Genomic DNA, 16,746 nt, shown 5'->3' with positions numbered 1-16,746 from the left:
GGTACCCCAAAGTGATTCCTAACTTGTACTCTGTTCAACTCAGAACCCCTAAATTCGGTTGTTGTTCATTCTCTGAGAACCGGACCCATCTCTATTATTATTATTATTATTATTATTATTATTATTATTATTATTATAATTATTATTAAAATCCTTTATATGGCACCACAAGTGTTCTGCAGCGTAAGTACAAAGTACATAAACAAATAAGTGAACAAACAAACAACGACTTACAGTACAATAGAATGCAGGACAAGGACATGGTTTATGCACATTGCTGCATTAGTGATAATAACACTCAAGTAAGCAACAGGGCATAAGCAAACAGGTGTTAGGTGCCCTAGTGGGGAGTAAGGAGTAGATGAAAGTATAAGTAAAAAGAAGCACAAGAGGGCTCGTAACAGCTTACATTCTAAAGTTAATAAACCAATAAACTTATAATGTGACCAAACTGTATTGGGAACAAGCTACATATACTTGAAAATCACTGCACTAATGTCACTACCATTGGATTTGTAATGGAACCTGGGAAATGCATAACACACATACATGAGAAGTGCTTACACACATACATGAGAAGTGCTTACACACACGCATAAAACAGGCAAAGAATTCAGAGTAATGAAACTTTATAAAGTATTGTACAATCTATGCTAAAATTTTATATTGTATGTGTAAGATTGTTGTTGAAGATTATCTAAATGAGAATATACAGTGTAAGAATCAATAATCCTGTTATGCATGTCAAAGAATATAAACATTTATATTTGTACTGTATAAATTTATATCTGAACATGTGCATGTTGCCGAAAAATAAATTATATGTACCATATATTGTAAGTAATTCTAAGTCCCATATCTAGAATATCTGCTTGTGAATAGTTTATATACCATTCACAACCAGATATTGTAGATATACAAAGGCAGCTTCCAGTTTAGCCAGAGCTACTGTTAATTTTCTACTCTTTTTGTGAAATGTGGCTAAACTGGAAACTGCTTTTGTGAGCGATTAATATGTATTATTTTACATGTTGAAATGTGCTGTGTTATACACAGGTTATGTTATATTTGTATTGTTTACAGTATATGATCCTGAAGTTATCTGATAGCGTTTCATTATGACTCAGAGGAAAAATGTTGCAATAGCTTGTCTTAATTCATAATACATTGTAGATACGTTGATGATTTGCTTGATGTATTTGTAAAAATATAGTTTGTGTAAGATCTGGGAGGTACAGTATATCCCCTGTCAAAAAGGAAGATGGCAAGAACTTCCTCTCTGTGATTGTTGTGCTACAAGATGGGAAATTGACTAAAAGATACCTCATAGGAACATCTGCAATGTGTTATGGGAACTGTATTATTTGATATTACGCAAAATGCACATCTTGTATTTTACCCCAATAACTTAATATTAGATGGCCATATGGAATTTCATCATATTTCAAAGTTATTATGTAGGGTTCCATACAAAAGGTTGAAAATGAAAAGGTCTACAATGATTTGGTTGACACAAGAAAGTCGACATGACAAAGAGTCAACAGTATAGAAACTCGATATGTACAAAAGGGTGACAGGTTCAAAAGGTCAACATAGAAATAGTCAACACAGCAATGGTCGACACATACTTTTTTATTTTTAGGGTTAGGCACTTACCGGAGGGTTAGGCACGAGGAGGGACAGTTAGGGTTAGACACTCACCCAGACGGTTAGGCACTCACCCAGAGGGTTAGGCACCAAGGGGAGGGTTAGGGTAAAGAATAAGGTTAGAAAAAGAAAGTGTCGAACATTTCTCTATCCACCATTTCCATGTTGACCTTTCTAACCTGTTGACCTTTTGTACCTGTATAAAATATGTTGTCGACCTTCTGTACTGTGTAACTTTTGCCATGTTGATCTTTTTCCATGTCGACCTTTGGCGGTCGACCAAATTATTGTCAAGCTTTTTATTGTTGACTTTTTGTTTCCCACACCAAAGTAATAACAGCCATTTTAATTGTTTTGTAGTGATCCCTAATTTCAGCAGTAGACCAGCAGGAAAAACTCTGCTATGGACCTGCTAGCCCTCTTGATAGCCAACATATTGTACAGCTTGTAGAAAATGCATGATATATATTTGCACCTATCCCTATACAGATCTGCAACAGGCTACACTAATTCTAAAGCACTTACACATTGCTAGTATTGTCAGCTATTGAAATCAAGTAGACAGTTCAACACCATATGTAACAAAATATAGAAAACAAAATATAGAAGAAAAATTTAGGGTCTATAAATGCATAAGGCAGTACATATTTTAAGGTTTCCTTTGTTGTGCTGAAGAGAATAGTGGACCTCTAGCATTAGAAACCAAATATGAACATCGTTGAATGATTTAATTTGAACACTGTCCTGCTCAGCCTTATATTCCATACCCTGCATTCAGCCAGGGTTAGTGATGCAACTGTGTTATGCCTGTATGTGCAGTAGAATGTGCAGATCTTGCTCCCCAAAGGACATACTTTATAACCAGCACAGCAAACAAACATACTGTAATTGATTTCAAGCACCCTTCATTTAGCCGTTCATGGAGGCTCTTCTTAGCAGTGGGCATTACTGTAAAGCTAAAAGCAACTGCGATCAGGCTTTTTATCAGATCAGATGATCATCTTAGGGTATCAGACAAGGAGATTTGTGAATAATTTGGTATAAAATACTTTGGTGGTCATCATTAGTTCAACCTTAAAGTCCATAAATATGCTGTAAATAAAAAAATAATCTCTATCTATCCCATCTTAGTGCTGATAAGTTTCTTAATTAAACGGATGCATATTTATCATAGTCATATTTAGTCTTTCATTTTATGCAACATTTACTTAAACCTTCAAATAACATTAGTACAAGGATACTGACTCATGGGGGTTTATTTACTAAAGTGCAGGTTGTTAGAAGTGGAGATAGAAGAGATGTTGCCCATAGCAACCAATCAGATTCTGGCTATTATCTTCTAGAAGGTGCTAGATAAGTGTTAAGTAGAATCTGATTGGTTGCTATGGGTAACATCATTTCTAAAAACCCAAACTTTAGTAAATATACCCCATAGTGTAACAGAGTTAAATAAAAGAATAAAAAAACAGTAGATAAAAGTAAGCAAAACATAAATGGTATAATCAAATGGTCTGTAGTAATACAGTGTAAACAATGGCTGAGGACCGTGAGGTTTGAGCCATAAGAGATGTAAAAAATAAGTTTAACTTTATCTAATTAAAGTAAAAGCCTTCTGTTTAATTGGGTTTCTTACTGTAAGCCAGATTCACACTGTGTATGTTTATCAGAACTTAAATTATTAAGACTGTACAGAAGACATGCTAAATTAAAATTGAATATGAGTTTGACTAACAGGTGCAAAGTCATCCCGAAGTCTCTCCCACACATGCTGCAAAGAACATGTCCATACATTTTATTTAAACTTCTGTAAGTTTTAAAATGTACACCAAACTGTACATCATAGCGCAGCAGAACACATTACCTTCTGAAAACTTGTAGAGGTCAGTTATATCATGTTGTCCATCTCCGCCTATCTCTTTAGTTAATATTCTTTGTCCTACGTGAGTTTTATCAACATTCTGAATCACTTTTGATCCATCTTTCTTTACATTGTAATAAACAATGTCACTGTTTACCTGTAACAATAAAGCGAGCATGGTGTGATTCATCCCAAATCTGTTTTTTTAATATCTGTTAATTCATAGATTTAAAACATGCAATGCTCTCTTAATGATAGAATAGTAGTTATCACAAACAAATCCTCCTTATAGAATCCAATATGTAAATAAAAAGTTATAATAAGACCTTGGATATCTGAGTCTACGCTATATGATGTTGTCATGTTATGGTCGCATACTTCTCAGACTAGGGATGTCCATCAACATTTGCTGGCTAGTAACCATCAATGCTTTCCTCCCAATAGTAAATAGTTTTACCATCGATGGTTCCTATGGCAAAATAACACCACTTTCAGTACTGCGCATGCGAGGCTGCAGACACTCTTCATTTGCGCATGAGCAGACCCAACTGGTTTAAAGACTGTGCAAGAGTTCGAACTAAGTCAATATCACAAACAAGTGCATATCAATTGCATTGCGTAATAACATCATCGATCATGGGCTGATGTGTCACAGGTGGTCATGTGTGTGCTATGAAAAATGCACACACATAGCCCACAACATGGGCATGGTCTTAAAAGCCGGCATGGTCTTAAAAGCCAAGGCACAGACGTTTAGTCTTTCTCTCTTTATCCTGGAGATTCACAGAGACACACATTCTCTCTCATCACTTATGCTGGCCATACAGGCTACAATTATCGGGGCGATCCACCTGATATCGGCGGATCGCCCCGATAATTCTAGCGTGTGTGCGGGCGACCGAGGGTTAAATATTGCTCGGTCGGGCATGCAGGATTGTCCAGCATGCCCGTCCGATGCGATATTTACCCGGTAAACTGTTGGCCGCATAGGGCAGTGTATGCCCAGCGCGGCCGACAGACAGACATTTCCTGTGTTCCTTCCTACGGAAGGAACAGGGAAATGTCTCCTCCCCCGGGGGCAGAGTGCGGATGTCGGGCTATACACTGTGAGAGAAATCTCGCAGTGTATGCTGGCGACATCTGCGGCTGGCAGGCTGCCAGATAAAATGTCTGTCGGTCTGACAGACATTTTATCTGGCTGTGTATACCCAGCATAAGAAATGCCATACACAAATCTAAGATTATACTAACTAGCAATAAACTGATAAAGTAACAGGACACACAGGGCTCATGTATAGCTGGACTTACATGTATTTTTTTGGTGTAAAATATACTTTATATGTAATGTACATACAGTATGCACAAAAAATCATTGCCCATATGCAAATTCCTTCTGACTAAGTAGAAAGGCAGACTGGGGGAGGGAAGAGGTAATCAAGCGCAGGCCAGGCACAGTAAGCGTGTGTAAGTGTGACTGAGTCAGATCTGTACACAGATGCTGTTAGCAGAACCTATGTTGATAGTGATGCTGGCGTGTGATAGAGGTCAGTCCACACATTAAAGGGATTAACCAAGGATTGGTTTATTAGCCAGGTAGAAAGGCAGGATGTGAGACAACACAGGGTTAATGCAGTATAATGCAGGAAGATGCAGTATGAGACAGATCCAGCCAGGAGTGGGTTAATGCACAGTAGGTGGTGGTGGAATACACAGTGCAGCCAATGGTGGTGACGCAGTGGCTTGTGGAACCACTGTACAAATATGTGGCAGTTGTTGGGTATCTGTGGTAGTCTCCCTCCAGAGAAACCCATGGGCAGGTCATAACTCTCCAGAGGAAGAAGATACGTGGTATGGTAATAGTGTGCACAGTAGGTGCATTGGGCCAGAGGTTGTGCATGTGCAGTAGTGGTGGTGATTTATTATTGGCTGAATGCAGATTACCTTCTCCAGCTTAATGTGCTGTGTGCTGTGGTTATATGATAATTTTGCTTACGTGTCAAGATACATATAAATCAACATGCACACCAATTGTTCTTCTATTCGGACATATTTTATGTCTGCGTTTTTTTCTGTAAAATGTGTCCACCTTTGCATTAAGCCCACATAGAGAACACTAATAAAGGAACAGAGCAACACAAAGGCAGAGAGATGCATGCCCTGACTGACTACTGCAACAAAGGAATAAACTCAAGATTCAGTGGCATACAGCAAAGAGTGGTGTATTCACCTGGTGAAGTCAATTTATAATAATTTGTTAAAGTGTAAATGATTCAAAGTATGTGTGTGTGTAGTGCATTGTGGGTTACCTACAGCAATTATGTGTGTGACTACAAGAGTGAACAACAAGGGTTTTGTGTTAATAAATGGTAAGAAGGATTAGAGTAGTCATTTGTGAAAATAGCACAAGTAAAAGTGGAAGAGTATATGAGTAATTAGTGGGGACTTACTTGGAAGACTAACTTCCTTCAATTTAACTATCATGAGTGAATTAACACCTTAAAATGCATTTTAAATGGTTCCAGTGAGAACTATGAAAACTTTGTTGGTGCAGTTGAGCTATGCTCAGTTACCTGGGGATATAGGCTGGCAGCTGTAAGTCTTCCAGCCTCTGTACATGCATGATCTAATGCTAGCATCTCATATGGGTCACAACTCCTATATATAGAGAATGCAGGCTTACTTCATCAGCGCCAATGTATATAAAGACAGCTAGGCTGGCATCACTTACTAACAACTAACACGCATGATCTAATGCTAGCATCTCTATATGGGTCACAACTCCTATATACAGAGAATGCAGGCTTACTTCATCAGTGCCAATGTATATAAAGACTGCTAGGCTGGCATCACTTACTAACAATTAATTATATAGGTTGATTGACATCCAAAAATATTCCTTCAGGTACTGTACAAATTAAATGCTATTAATAAAGGTGATGATAAAAGTTGACATGCTGTGGGGGAGGTAAGACAGTTAACTTTTATTAGGGGACCAATATTTTAAATCTCTGCATAGTCCTTCATCAGCTCATCTTCTGCCTGTTGTGTAAAGCCAGTGCCTGACATAAAAATCTATCACAGGTTGTTATTACTGAGCTCAATAACATATAGGAAACAGCTGTTAATGTTCATACATGTCCACCATGGTGATCTTTTTATTAAGTATATACATATATATATATATATATTATGAAAGGTAAATAATTTTAAAGTCTGCTCAGCTCACTTGGAGTTCCAAAGTCAAAAGGATTTATTTGCAAACAGAAATAAATAGCGTACCGCCCCTTACAATACGCAAGCGCAATTGGCACCAATACAAGGCTTCAATTCTGAATGCACTGACTTCCAATGGTCACTGCAGTACAATTTATAAATTCACTTTCAAATAGTCCTTAGGGAATAAGATCATTGGATACAGGCAGGGATCTGTATATACGTCTGATAGGTCAGTTCTTTCTTCTTTGTGTGTGAGCAGTCGGATCTTCATTAGCCTGAGGGTCACGCCAAAACTATCCCATTCTGGAATTCCTTTGTCTCACAGTATCATTGGAGAGGGGGAAGTTTCAGTTTCAGGTTAAGCACATTACATTGTTTAACTATATATAAACTGGATCTAAAACATTATACCAATAATATTACATTTGTGTTTACAACAGGGATGCAGTATTTACCTATAATATGCTACAAATTAAATACTGATTAAAATAAGACTAAACATCAATATACAGTTATGTAACATTATAAGTATACTTAAAGTATATTTAAAATAAGAACTTCATTAATGATATTCCATAACCGCACGGTGTGGTGGTTTCTGCAGTGTCACCAAAGTTATCCTATTGGAATACAGAACAGAACAAGCCCAAGGAATTGTGTAATATTATGAATCACAACAGCATACAATAAGATCTTATACAATCAGATCTCATAAAAATCTAATTCGACCAATCTGCAATTTATAACCTATATAAGTACATGCCTTCATCCAAAATAACTATCCTTAACAATATATATATATTAGGGGTGAGCGGGTTCGGATTTCTGAAATCCGAACCCCCCCGAGCCCCCCCGATCCGAGTCCGATCCGAGTCAGGCTCGACTTTTCCCGCCTGACTCGGATCTGAAATCGAGGCAAAACGTCATCATCCCGCCTTCCGAGTCTCGCGGGTTTTGGATCCTATATAAGGTACCCGCGTCGGCGCCATTTTCTCACTCGGCTGTGGACAGTGAAGAGGGAGGGTGGGAGTTAGGGCTGTGTAGTGTAGTGTAGTGTAGTGCTGCTGTTGTCCACTACTTCAAAGTCCATAGGGGCTGGCTGTGTTGTGCTGTGCTGCTGTTGTTAATAGGGGCTGTGTCCACTACTTCAAAGTCCATAGGGGCTGGCTGGACTGTGTTGTGCAGTCAGTTCTCCATAGGGGCTGTGTCCACTCCAAAGTCCTGTGCAGTGTCCCAGTCCTAAAGGAGTGCTGTAGTGTTGTCCAGGGGGTGCTCTGTCCATCAGGGGTGCTCCCCCCAAGTGCTAAAAAAATAATATATTTTCTGTGTTTGTGAATTGTGTGCGCAGTAGCCGCACGTGCATCAACAAAGTAGTGCCAAGCGTGCGCCTGTGTCATAAGTAAAGGGCCGGCTGGCTTGACCGTTAAAGGGTGCTGTAACCCCCGAAAGTACACTCCAGTCCAAACCAAAAAAAAATTATTTTCTGTGTTTGTGAATTGTGTGCGCAGTAGCCGCACGTGCATCAACAAAGTAGTGCCAAGCGTGCGCCTGTGTCATAAGTAAAGGGCCGGCTGGCTTGACCGTTAAGGGTGCTGTAACCCCCGAAAGTACACTCCAGTCCAAACCAAAAAAAAAAATATTTTCTGTGTTTGTGAATTGTGTGCGCAGTAGCCGCACGTGCATCAACAAAGTAGTGCCAAGCGTGCGCCTGTGTCATAAGTAAAGGGCCGGCTGGCTTGACCGTTAAGGGTGCTGTAACCCCCGAAAGTACACTCCAGTCCAAACCAAAAAAAAAATTATTTTCTGTGTTTGTGAATTGTGTGCGCAGTAGCCGCACGTGCATCAACAAAGTAGTGCCAAGCGTGCGCCTGTGTCATAAGTAAAGGGCCGGCTGGCTTGACCGTTAAGGGTGCTGTAACCCCCGAAAGTACACTCCAGTCCAAACCAAAAAAAAAATTATTTTCTGTGTTTGTGAATTGTGTGTGCAGTAGCCGCACGTGCATCAACAAAGTAGTGCCAAGCGTGCGCCTGTGTCATAAGTAAAGGGCCGGCTGGCTTGACCGTTAAAGGGTGCTGTAACCCCCAAAGTACACTCCAGTCCAAACCAAAAAAAAATTATTTTCTGTGTTTGTGAATTGTGTGCGCAGTAGCCGCACGTGCATCAACAAAGTAGTGGCAAACGTGCACCTGTGTCATAAGTAAAGGGCTGGCTGGCTTGACCGTTAAGGGTGCTGTAACCCCCAAAAGTACACTCCAGTCCAAACCAAAAAAAAAATTATTTTCTGTGTTTGTGAATTGTGCGCAGTAGCCGCACGTGCATCAACAAAGTAGTGCCAAGCGTGCGCCTGTGTCATAAGTAAAGGGCCGGCTGGCTTGACCGTTAAGGGTGCTGTAACCCCCGAAAGTACACTCCAGTCCAAACCAAAAAAAAAATTATTTTCTGTGTTTGTGAATTGTGTGCGCAGTAGCCGCACGTGCATCAACAAAGTAGTGCCAAGCGTGCGCCTGTATCATAAGTAAAGGGCCGGCTGGCTTGACCGTTAAGGGTGCTGTAACCCCCGAAAGTACACTCCAGTCCAAACCAAAAAAAAAATTATTTTCTGTGTTTGTGAATTGTGTGCGCAGTAGCCGCACGTGCATCAACAAAGTAGTGCCAAGCGTGCGCCTGTGTCATAAGTAAAGGGCCGGCTGGCTTGACCGTTAAGGGTGCTGTAACCCCCGAAAGTACACTCCAGTCCAAACCAAAAAAAAAATTATTTTCTGTGTTTGTGAATTGTGTGCGCAGTAGCCGCACGTGCATCAACAAAGTAGTGCCAAGCGTGCGCCTGTGTCATAAGTAAAGGGCCGGCTGGCTTGACCGTTAAAGGGTGCTGTAACCCCCAAAGTACACTCCAGTCCAAACCAAAAAAAAAATTATTTTCTGTGTTTGTGAATTGTGTGCGCAGTAGCCGCACGTGCATCAACAAAGTAGTGCCAAACGTGCGCCTGTGTCATAAGTAAAGGGCCGGCTGGCTTGACCGTTAAGGGTGCTGTAACCCCCGAAAGTACACTCCAGTCCAAACCAAAAAAAAAATTATTTTCTGTGTTTGTGAATTGTGTGCGCAGTAGCCGCACGTGCATCAACAAAGTAGTGCCAAGCGTGCGCCTGTGTCATAAGTAAAGGGCCGGCTGGCTTGACCATTAAGGGTGCTGTAACCCCCGAAAGTACACTCCAGTCCAAACCAAAAAAAAAATTATTTTCTGTGTTTGTGAATTGTGTGCGCAGTAGCCGCACGTGCATCAACAAAGTAGTGCCAAGCGTGCACCTGTGTCATAAGTAAAGGGCCGGCTGGCTTGACCGTTAAGGGTGCTGTAACCCCCGAAAGTACACTCCAGTCCAAACCAAAAAAAAAATTATTTTCTGTGTTTGTGAATTGTGTGCGCAGTAGCCGCACGTGCATCAACAAAGTAGTGCCAAGCGTGCGCCTGTGTCATAAGTAAAGGGCCGGCTGGCTTGACCGTTAAAGGGTGCTGTAACCCCCGAAAGTACACTCCAGTCCAAACCAAAAAAAAATTATTTTCTGTGTTTGTGAATTGTGTGCGCAGTAGCCGCACGTGCATCAACAAAGTAGTGCCAAGCGTGCGCCTGTGTCATAAGTAAAGGGCCGGCTGGCTTGACCGTTAAAGGGTGCTGTAACCCCCAAAGTACACTCCAGTCCAAACCAAAAAAAAAATTATTTTCTGTGTTTGTGAATTGTGGGCGCAGTAGCCGCACGTGCATCAACAAAGTAGTGCCAAGCGTGCGCCTGTGTCATAAGTAAAGGGCCGGCTGGCTTGACCGTTAAAGGGTGCTGTAACCCCCAAAGTACACTCCAGTCCAAACCAAAAAAAAATTATTTTCTGTGTTTGTGAATTGTGTGCGCAGTAGCCGCACGTGCATCAACAAAGTAGTGCCAAGTGTGCGCCTGTGTCATAAGTAAAGGGCCGGCTGGCTTGACCGTTAAAGGGTGCTGTAACCCCCAAAGTACACTCCAGTCCAAACCAAAAAAAAAATTATTTTCTGTGTTTAGCCGCACGTATATATCAAATCGATATAACATAAATGGAGGACCAAACTTTCTCCGATAAAAATAAAATAGAGAAAGATCAAGAACCACTTCCTCCTAGTGCTGAAGCTGCTGCCACTAGTCATGACATAGACGATAACATGCCATCAACGTCGTCTGCCAAGGCCGATGCCCAATGTCATAGTAGAGGGCACATACAATCCCAAATGGCAAAGTTCAGGAAAATGACCTTGAAAAAGACATTTAAATCAGCTGAAGAGAAACGTAAACTTGCCAATATGCCATTTACGACACGGAGTGGCAAGGAACGGCTAAGGTCGATCCCTAGTATGTTCATGACTAGTGGTTCAGCTTCACATGACGATGGAAGCCCTCCTCCCACTAAAAAAATCAAAAGAGTTAAGCTGGCAAAAGCACAGCGAAGAACTGTGCTTTCTAAGAAGATATCACAAATCCCCAAGGAGAGTCCAAGTGTGGTGGTGGTTGCGATGCCTGACCTTCCCAGCACTGGACGGGAAGAGGTGGCTCTTTCCACCATTTGCACGCCCCCTGCAAGTGCTGAAAGGAGCACCCACAGTCCACTTGCTGATATGCAAATTGAAGATGTCACTGTTGAAGTACAACAGGATGAGGATACTGGTGTAGCTGGCGCTGAGGAGGAAGTTGGCGAGGAGGATTCTGATGGTGATGTGGTTTGTTTAAATCAGGCTCCGGGGGAGACAGTTGTTGTCCGTGGGATGAAAAAGCCCATCACGGTCATGCCTGGGCAGAAGACCAAACATTCCACCTCTTTGGTCTGGCAATATTTCTATCCAAATCCGGACAACAACTGTCTTGCCATATGTACCATATGTAAAGGTGAAATAAGTAGGGGTAGGGACGTCAACCACCTAGGAACATCCTCCCTTATACGGCACCTGCAGCGCGTTCATAAAAAGTTACTGTCAAGTTCAGAAACTTTGGCTAAGACCGTAAGCAGTCCAGGGACACCTAAATCCCGTTGTCCTGTTGTATCCAAGCGCCTGCAAACCACACCGTCAACTCCCTCCTCGTCAATTTCCTCCTTAGTCAGGATCGGAAGTAGTCCTGCAGGCCATGTCACTGGCATGACTGACTCTCCTATCCGGGATTCCTCTGGAGGATCCTGCATTGCTACGCCTACTGCTGCCGCTGCTGCTGTTGCTGCTGCTGGGAGTCGTTCATCATCCCAGAGAGGAAGTAGGAACACCACTACTTTTACTAAACAATTGACCCTCCAACAGTCCTTAGCGAGGAGGATGAAGTACGACAGCAGTCATCCTGAAGCAAAACGTATAACTGAGGCCTTGACTGCTATATTGGTGTTAGACGTGCGTCCGGTATCCGCCATTAGTGCAGTGGGATTTAGACAATTGATGGAGGTAGTGTGTCCCCGGTTCCAAATCCCGTCTAGATTCCACTTCACTAGGCAGGCGATACCGAGACTGTACAGAAACGTCAGAAAAAGTGTCCTCAGTGTCCTGAAAAATGCCGCTGTACACAATGTCCACTTAACCACGGACATGTGGACAAGTGGAACAGGGCAGACTAAGGACTATATGACTGTGACAGCCCACTGGGTAGATGTATCACCTTACGCAGCAACAGCAGCAGCGTCACCAGTAGCAGCATCTCAGAAACGCCAGCTCGTTACAAGGCAGGCTACGCTGTGTATCACCGGTTTCAGTAAGAGGCACACCGCCGACAACCTCTTAGAGAAACTGAGGGAAATCATCGCCCAGTGGCTTACCCCACTTAGACTCTCCTGGGGATTTGTGATATCTGACAACGCCACCAATATTGTGCGGGCATTACATCTGGGCAAATTCCAGCACGTCCCATGTTTTGCTCACACAATAAACTTGGTGGTGCAGAATTTTCTGAAAAGCGACAGGGGCGTGCAGGAGACGCTTTGGGTGGCCCGAAAAATTTCTGGCCACTTTCGCCATTCAGCGACTGCGTGCCGAAGACTGGAGCGCCAGCAAACACTCTTGAACCTGCCCCGCCATCACCTGAAGCAAGAGGTTGTGACGCGGTGGAACTCAACCCTCTATATTCTTCAGAGGATGGAGGAGCAGCAAAAGGCCATACAAGCCTATACATCCACCTATGACATAGGCAAAGGAGGGGGTATGCACCTGACTCAAGCGCAGTGGAGAATGATTTCCGTGTTGTGCAAGGTTCTCCAGCCCTTCGAACTTGCCACACGTGAAGTCAGTTCAGACACAGCCAGCTTGAGTCAGGTCATTCCCCTCATCAGGCTTTTGCAGAAGCAGCTGGAGAAAGTGAAGGAGGAGCTAAGACGGAGCGATTCCGCTCGGCATGTGGGACTTGTGGATGAAGCCCTTCATTCGCTTTGCCAGGATTCCAGGGTGGTCAATCTGTTGAAATCAGACCACTACATTTTGGCCACCGTGCTTGATCCTAGGTTTAAAGCCTATGTGGTGTCTCTCTTTCCGGCCGACACAAGCCTGCAGAGGTGCAAAGACCTGCTGGTGAACACACTGTCAGCTGAAGCGGAACGTGACACGTCAATGGCTCCTTCTTCATTTTCTCCCGCAACTGGGGCTGCCAGGAAAAAACTTAGGTATCCTAAGCAACCTGCTGGCGGTGATGCAGGGCAGGCAGGACCAAGTTTGGACATCTGGTCCGGACTGAAGGACCTGGCAACAATTTCTGACATGTCTACTGTCACTGCATATGATACTGTCACCATTGACAGAATGGTGGAGGATTACATCGGTGACAGCATCCAAGTAGGCATGTCAGACAGTCCATACCTGTACTGGCAGGAAAAAGAGGCAATTTGGAGGCCCCTGTACAAGCTGGCTCTATTTTACCTGAGTTGCCCCCCCTCCAGTGTGTACTCCGAAAGAGTGTTTAGTGCAGCCGGGAACCTTGTCAGCGAAAGGCGTAGGAGGTTGCTTCCACAGAATGTGGAGAAGATGATGTTCATCAAAATGAATTATCAGCTCTTCCAGGGAGACCAGCCTCCAGAAGGTACAGAGGGACCTGTGGTGGTGGATTCAAGTGGGGACGAGTTAATACTTTGTGAGGATGAGGATGTACACACTGAAGAGGGTGAGGAATCGGTGGATGAGGAGGATGAGGATGACATCTTGCCTCCGTAGAGCCAGTTTGTGCAGGGACACATTAATTGCCAGCTTGTTTTGTGGGGGCCCAAACGAACCAATCATTTCAGCCACAGTTGTGTGGCAGACCCTGGCGCTGAAATGATTGATTTGTTAAAGTGTGCATGTCCTGTTTATACAACATAAGGGTGGGTGGGAGGGCCCAAGGACAATTCCATCTTGCACTTCTTTTTTTTCTTTGCATTATGTACAGTTTGGGGCCTAGTTTTTCTAACTGCCATCCTGTCTGCCACTGCAGTGTCACTCCTAGATGGGTCACGTGTTTGTGCCGCCCACTCGTGTCGCTTAGCATAGTCATCCAGCTACCTCGGTGCAACCTTTTGGACATGAAAACACTATTGTGAGGTGTGAGGTGTTCAGAATAGACTGGAAATGAGTGGAAATTAAGGTTATTGAGGTTAATAATAGCATAGGAGCAGAGAAACCAACAAATTCTGTGATTTTAGCTGTTTTTATGCTTTTTAAAAAAAAAATACAGATCCAAAACACAAAACCCAGAACCCAAAACACGGAAGGGTGGTTTTGGCAAAACCAATCCAGATCCAAAACACGAAGAAAGATCCAGATCCAAAACCAAAACACAAAACACGAAAAGTGGCCGGTGCACACCCCTAATATATATATATATATATATGTATATATATATATATATATATATATTAGGGGTGTGCACCGGCCACTTTTCGTGTTTTGTGTTTTGGTTTTGGATCTGGATCTTTCTTCGTGTTTTGGATCTGGATTGGTTTTGCCAAAACCACCCTTCCGTGTTTTGGGTTCTTGGTTTTGTGTTTTGGATCTGTATTTTTTTGAAAAAAAGCATAAAAACAGCTAAAATCACAGAATTTGTAGGTTTTTCTGCTCCTATGCTATTATTAACCTCAATAACCTTAATTTCCACTCATTTCCAGTCTATTCTGAACACCTCACACCTCACAATAGTGTTTTTATGTCCAAAAGGTTGCACCGAGGTAGCTGGATGACTATGCTAAGCGACACGAGTGGGCGGCACAAACACGTGACCCATCTAGGCATGAAACTGCAGTGGCAGACAGGATGGCAGTTTGAAAAACTAGGCCCCAAACTGTACATAATGCAAAGAAAAAAAAGAGGTGCAAGATGGAATTGTCCTTGGGCCCTCCCACCCACCCTTATGTTGTATAAACAGGACATGCACACTTTAACAAACCAATCATTTCAGCGCCAGGGTCTGCCACACAACTGTGGCTGAAATGATTGGTTCGTTTGGGCCCCCACAAAACAAGCTGGCAATTAATGTGTCCCTGCACAAACTGGCTCTACGGAGGCAAGATGTCATCCTCATCCTCCTCATCCACCGATTCCTCACCCTCTTCAGTGTGTACATCCTCATCCTCACAGAGTATGAATTCGTCCCCACTTGAATCCACCACCACAGGTCCCTCTGTACCTTCTGGAGGCTGGTCTCCCTGGAAGAGTTGATAATTCATTTTATGAACATAATCTTCTCCACATTCTGTGGAAGCAACCTCCTACGCCTTTCGCTGACAAGGTTCCCGGCTGCACTAAACACTCTTTCGGAGTACACACTGGAGGGCGGGCAACTCAGGTAAAATAGAGCCAGCTTGTACAGGGGCCTCCAAATTGCCTCTTTTTCCTGCCAGTACAGGTACGGACTGTCTGACATGCCTACTTGGATGCTGTCACCGATGTAATCCTTTAACAGACAGACGCACACTTGTCGTTGCTGCTTTGAGGATGCAAGTGCGGCTACAGCCCACACAATTCACAAAGACAGAAAAAAAAAGAAGAATATTTTTATTGTTTGTGGAGCGCACTTTGAGGGTTACACCACCCTTTAACAGACAGACTCACGCTTGTCGCTGCTGCTTTGAGGATGCAAGTGCGGCTACATCGCACACAAGTCACAAACACATTAAAAAAATAGTTTTTTATTTTTTGGAGCACTTTGAGAGTTACACCACCCTTTAACAGACAGACGCACGCTTGTCGCTGCAGCTTTGAGGATGGAAGTGCTGCTACAGCCCACACAATTCACAAAGACAGAAAAAAAAAGAACAATATTTTTATTGTTTGTGTAGCACACTTTGAGGGTGTCACCACCCTTTAACAGACAGACGCACGCTTGTCGCTGCTGCTTTGAGGATGCAAGTGCGGCTACAGCCCACACAATTCACAAAGACAGAAAAAAAAGAACAATATTTTTATTGTTTGTGTAGCACACTTTGAGGGTGTCACCACCCTTTAACAGACAGACGCACGCTTGTCGCTGCTGCTTTGAGGATGCAAGTGCGGCTACAGCCCACACAATTCACAAAGACAGAAAAAAAAAGAACAATATTTTTATTGTTTGTGTAGCACACTTTGAGGGTGTCACCTCCCTTTAACAGACAGACGCACGCTTGTCGCTGCTGTTTTAAGGATGCAGGTGCGGCTACAGCCCACACATTTCACAAAGACAGAAAAAAAAAGAACAATATTTTTATTGTTTGTGTAGCACACTTTGAGGGTGTCACCACCCTTTAACAGACAGACGCACGCTTGTCACTGCTGCTTTAAGGATGCAGGTGCGGCTACAGCCCACACATTTCACAAAGACCGAAAAAAAAAGAACAATATTTTTATTGTTTGTGTAGCACACTTTGAGGGTGTCACCACCCTTTAACAGACAGACGCACGCTTGTCGCTGCTGCTTTGAGGATGCAGGTGGAATCTAGACGGGATTTGGAACCGGGGACACACTACCTCCTTCAATTGTCTAAATCCCACTGCACTAATGGCGGATACCGGACGCACGTCTAACACCAACATA

General features: G+C 42.9%; 1 protein-coding gene across 1 annotated transcript in view; it reads right to left on the bottom strand.

The window, feature by feature from the left end:
- F13A1 (coagulation factor XIII A chain) overlaps positions 1-16,746 on the bottom strand; it is a 205,196-nt gene that overhangs the window by 39,678 nt on the left and 148,772 nt on the right. Inside the window, exon 11 of the mRNA XM_088471783.1 lies at positions 3,509-3,662. Coding sequence (XP_088327909.1) covers positions 3,509-3,662 — 154 coding nt within the window. The remainder of the gene's footprint in view (positions 1-3,508; positions 3,663-16,746) is intronic.

This window comes from Taudactylus pleione, unplaced genomic scaffold (genome assembly GCF_031769625.1).
Source record: "Taudactylus pleione unplaced genomic scaffold, aTauple2 ptg000116l, whole genome shotgun sequence".
Lineage (NCBI taxonomy): Eukaryota > Metazoa > Chordata > Amphibia > Anura > Myobatrachidae > Taudactylus > Taudactylus pleione.
This window is presented reverse-complemented; position numbering and strand designations above follow the sequence as displayed.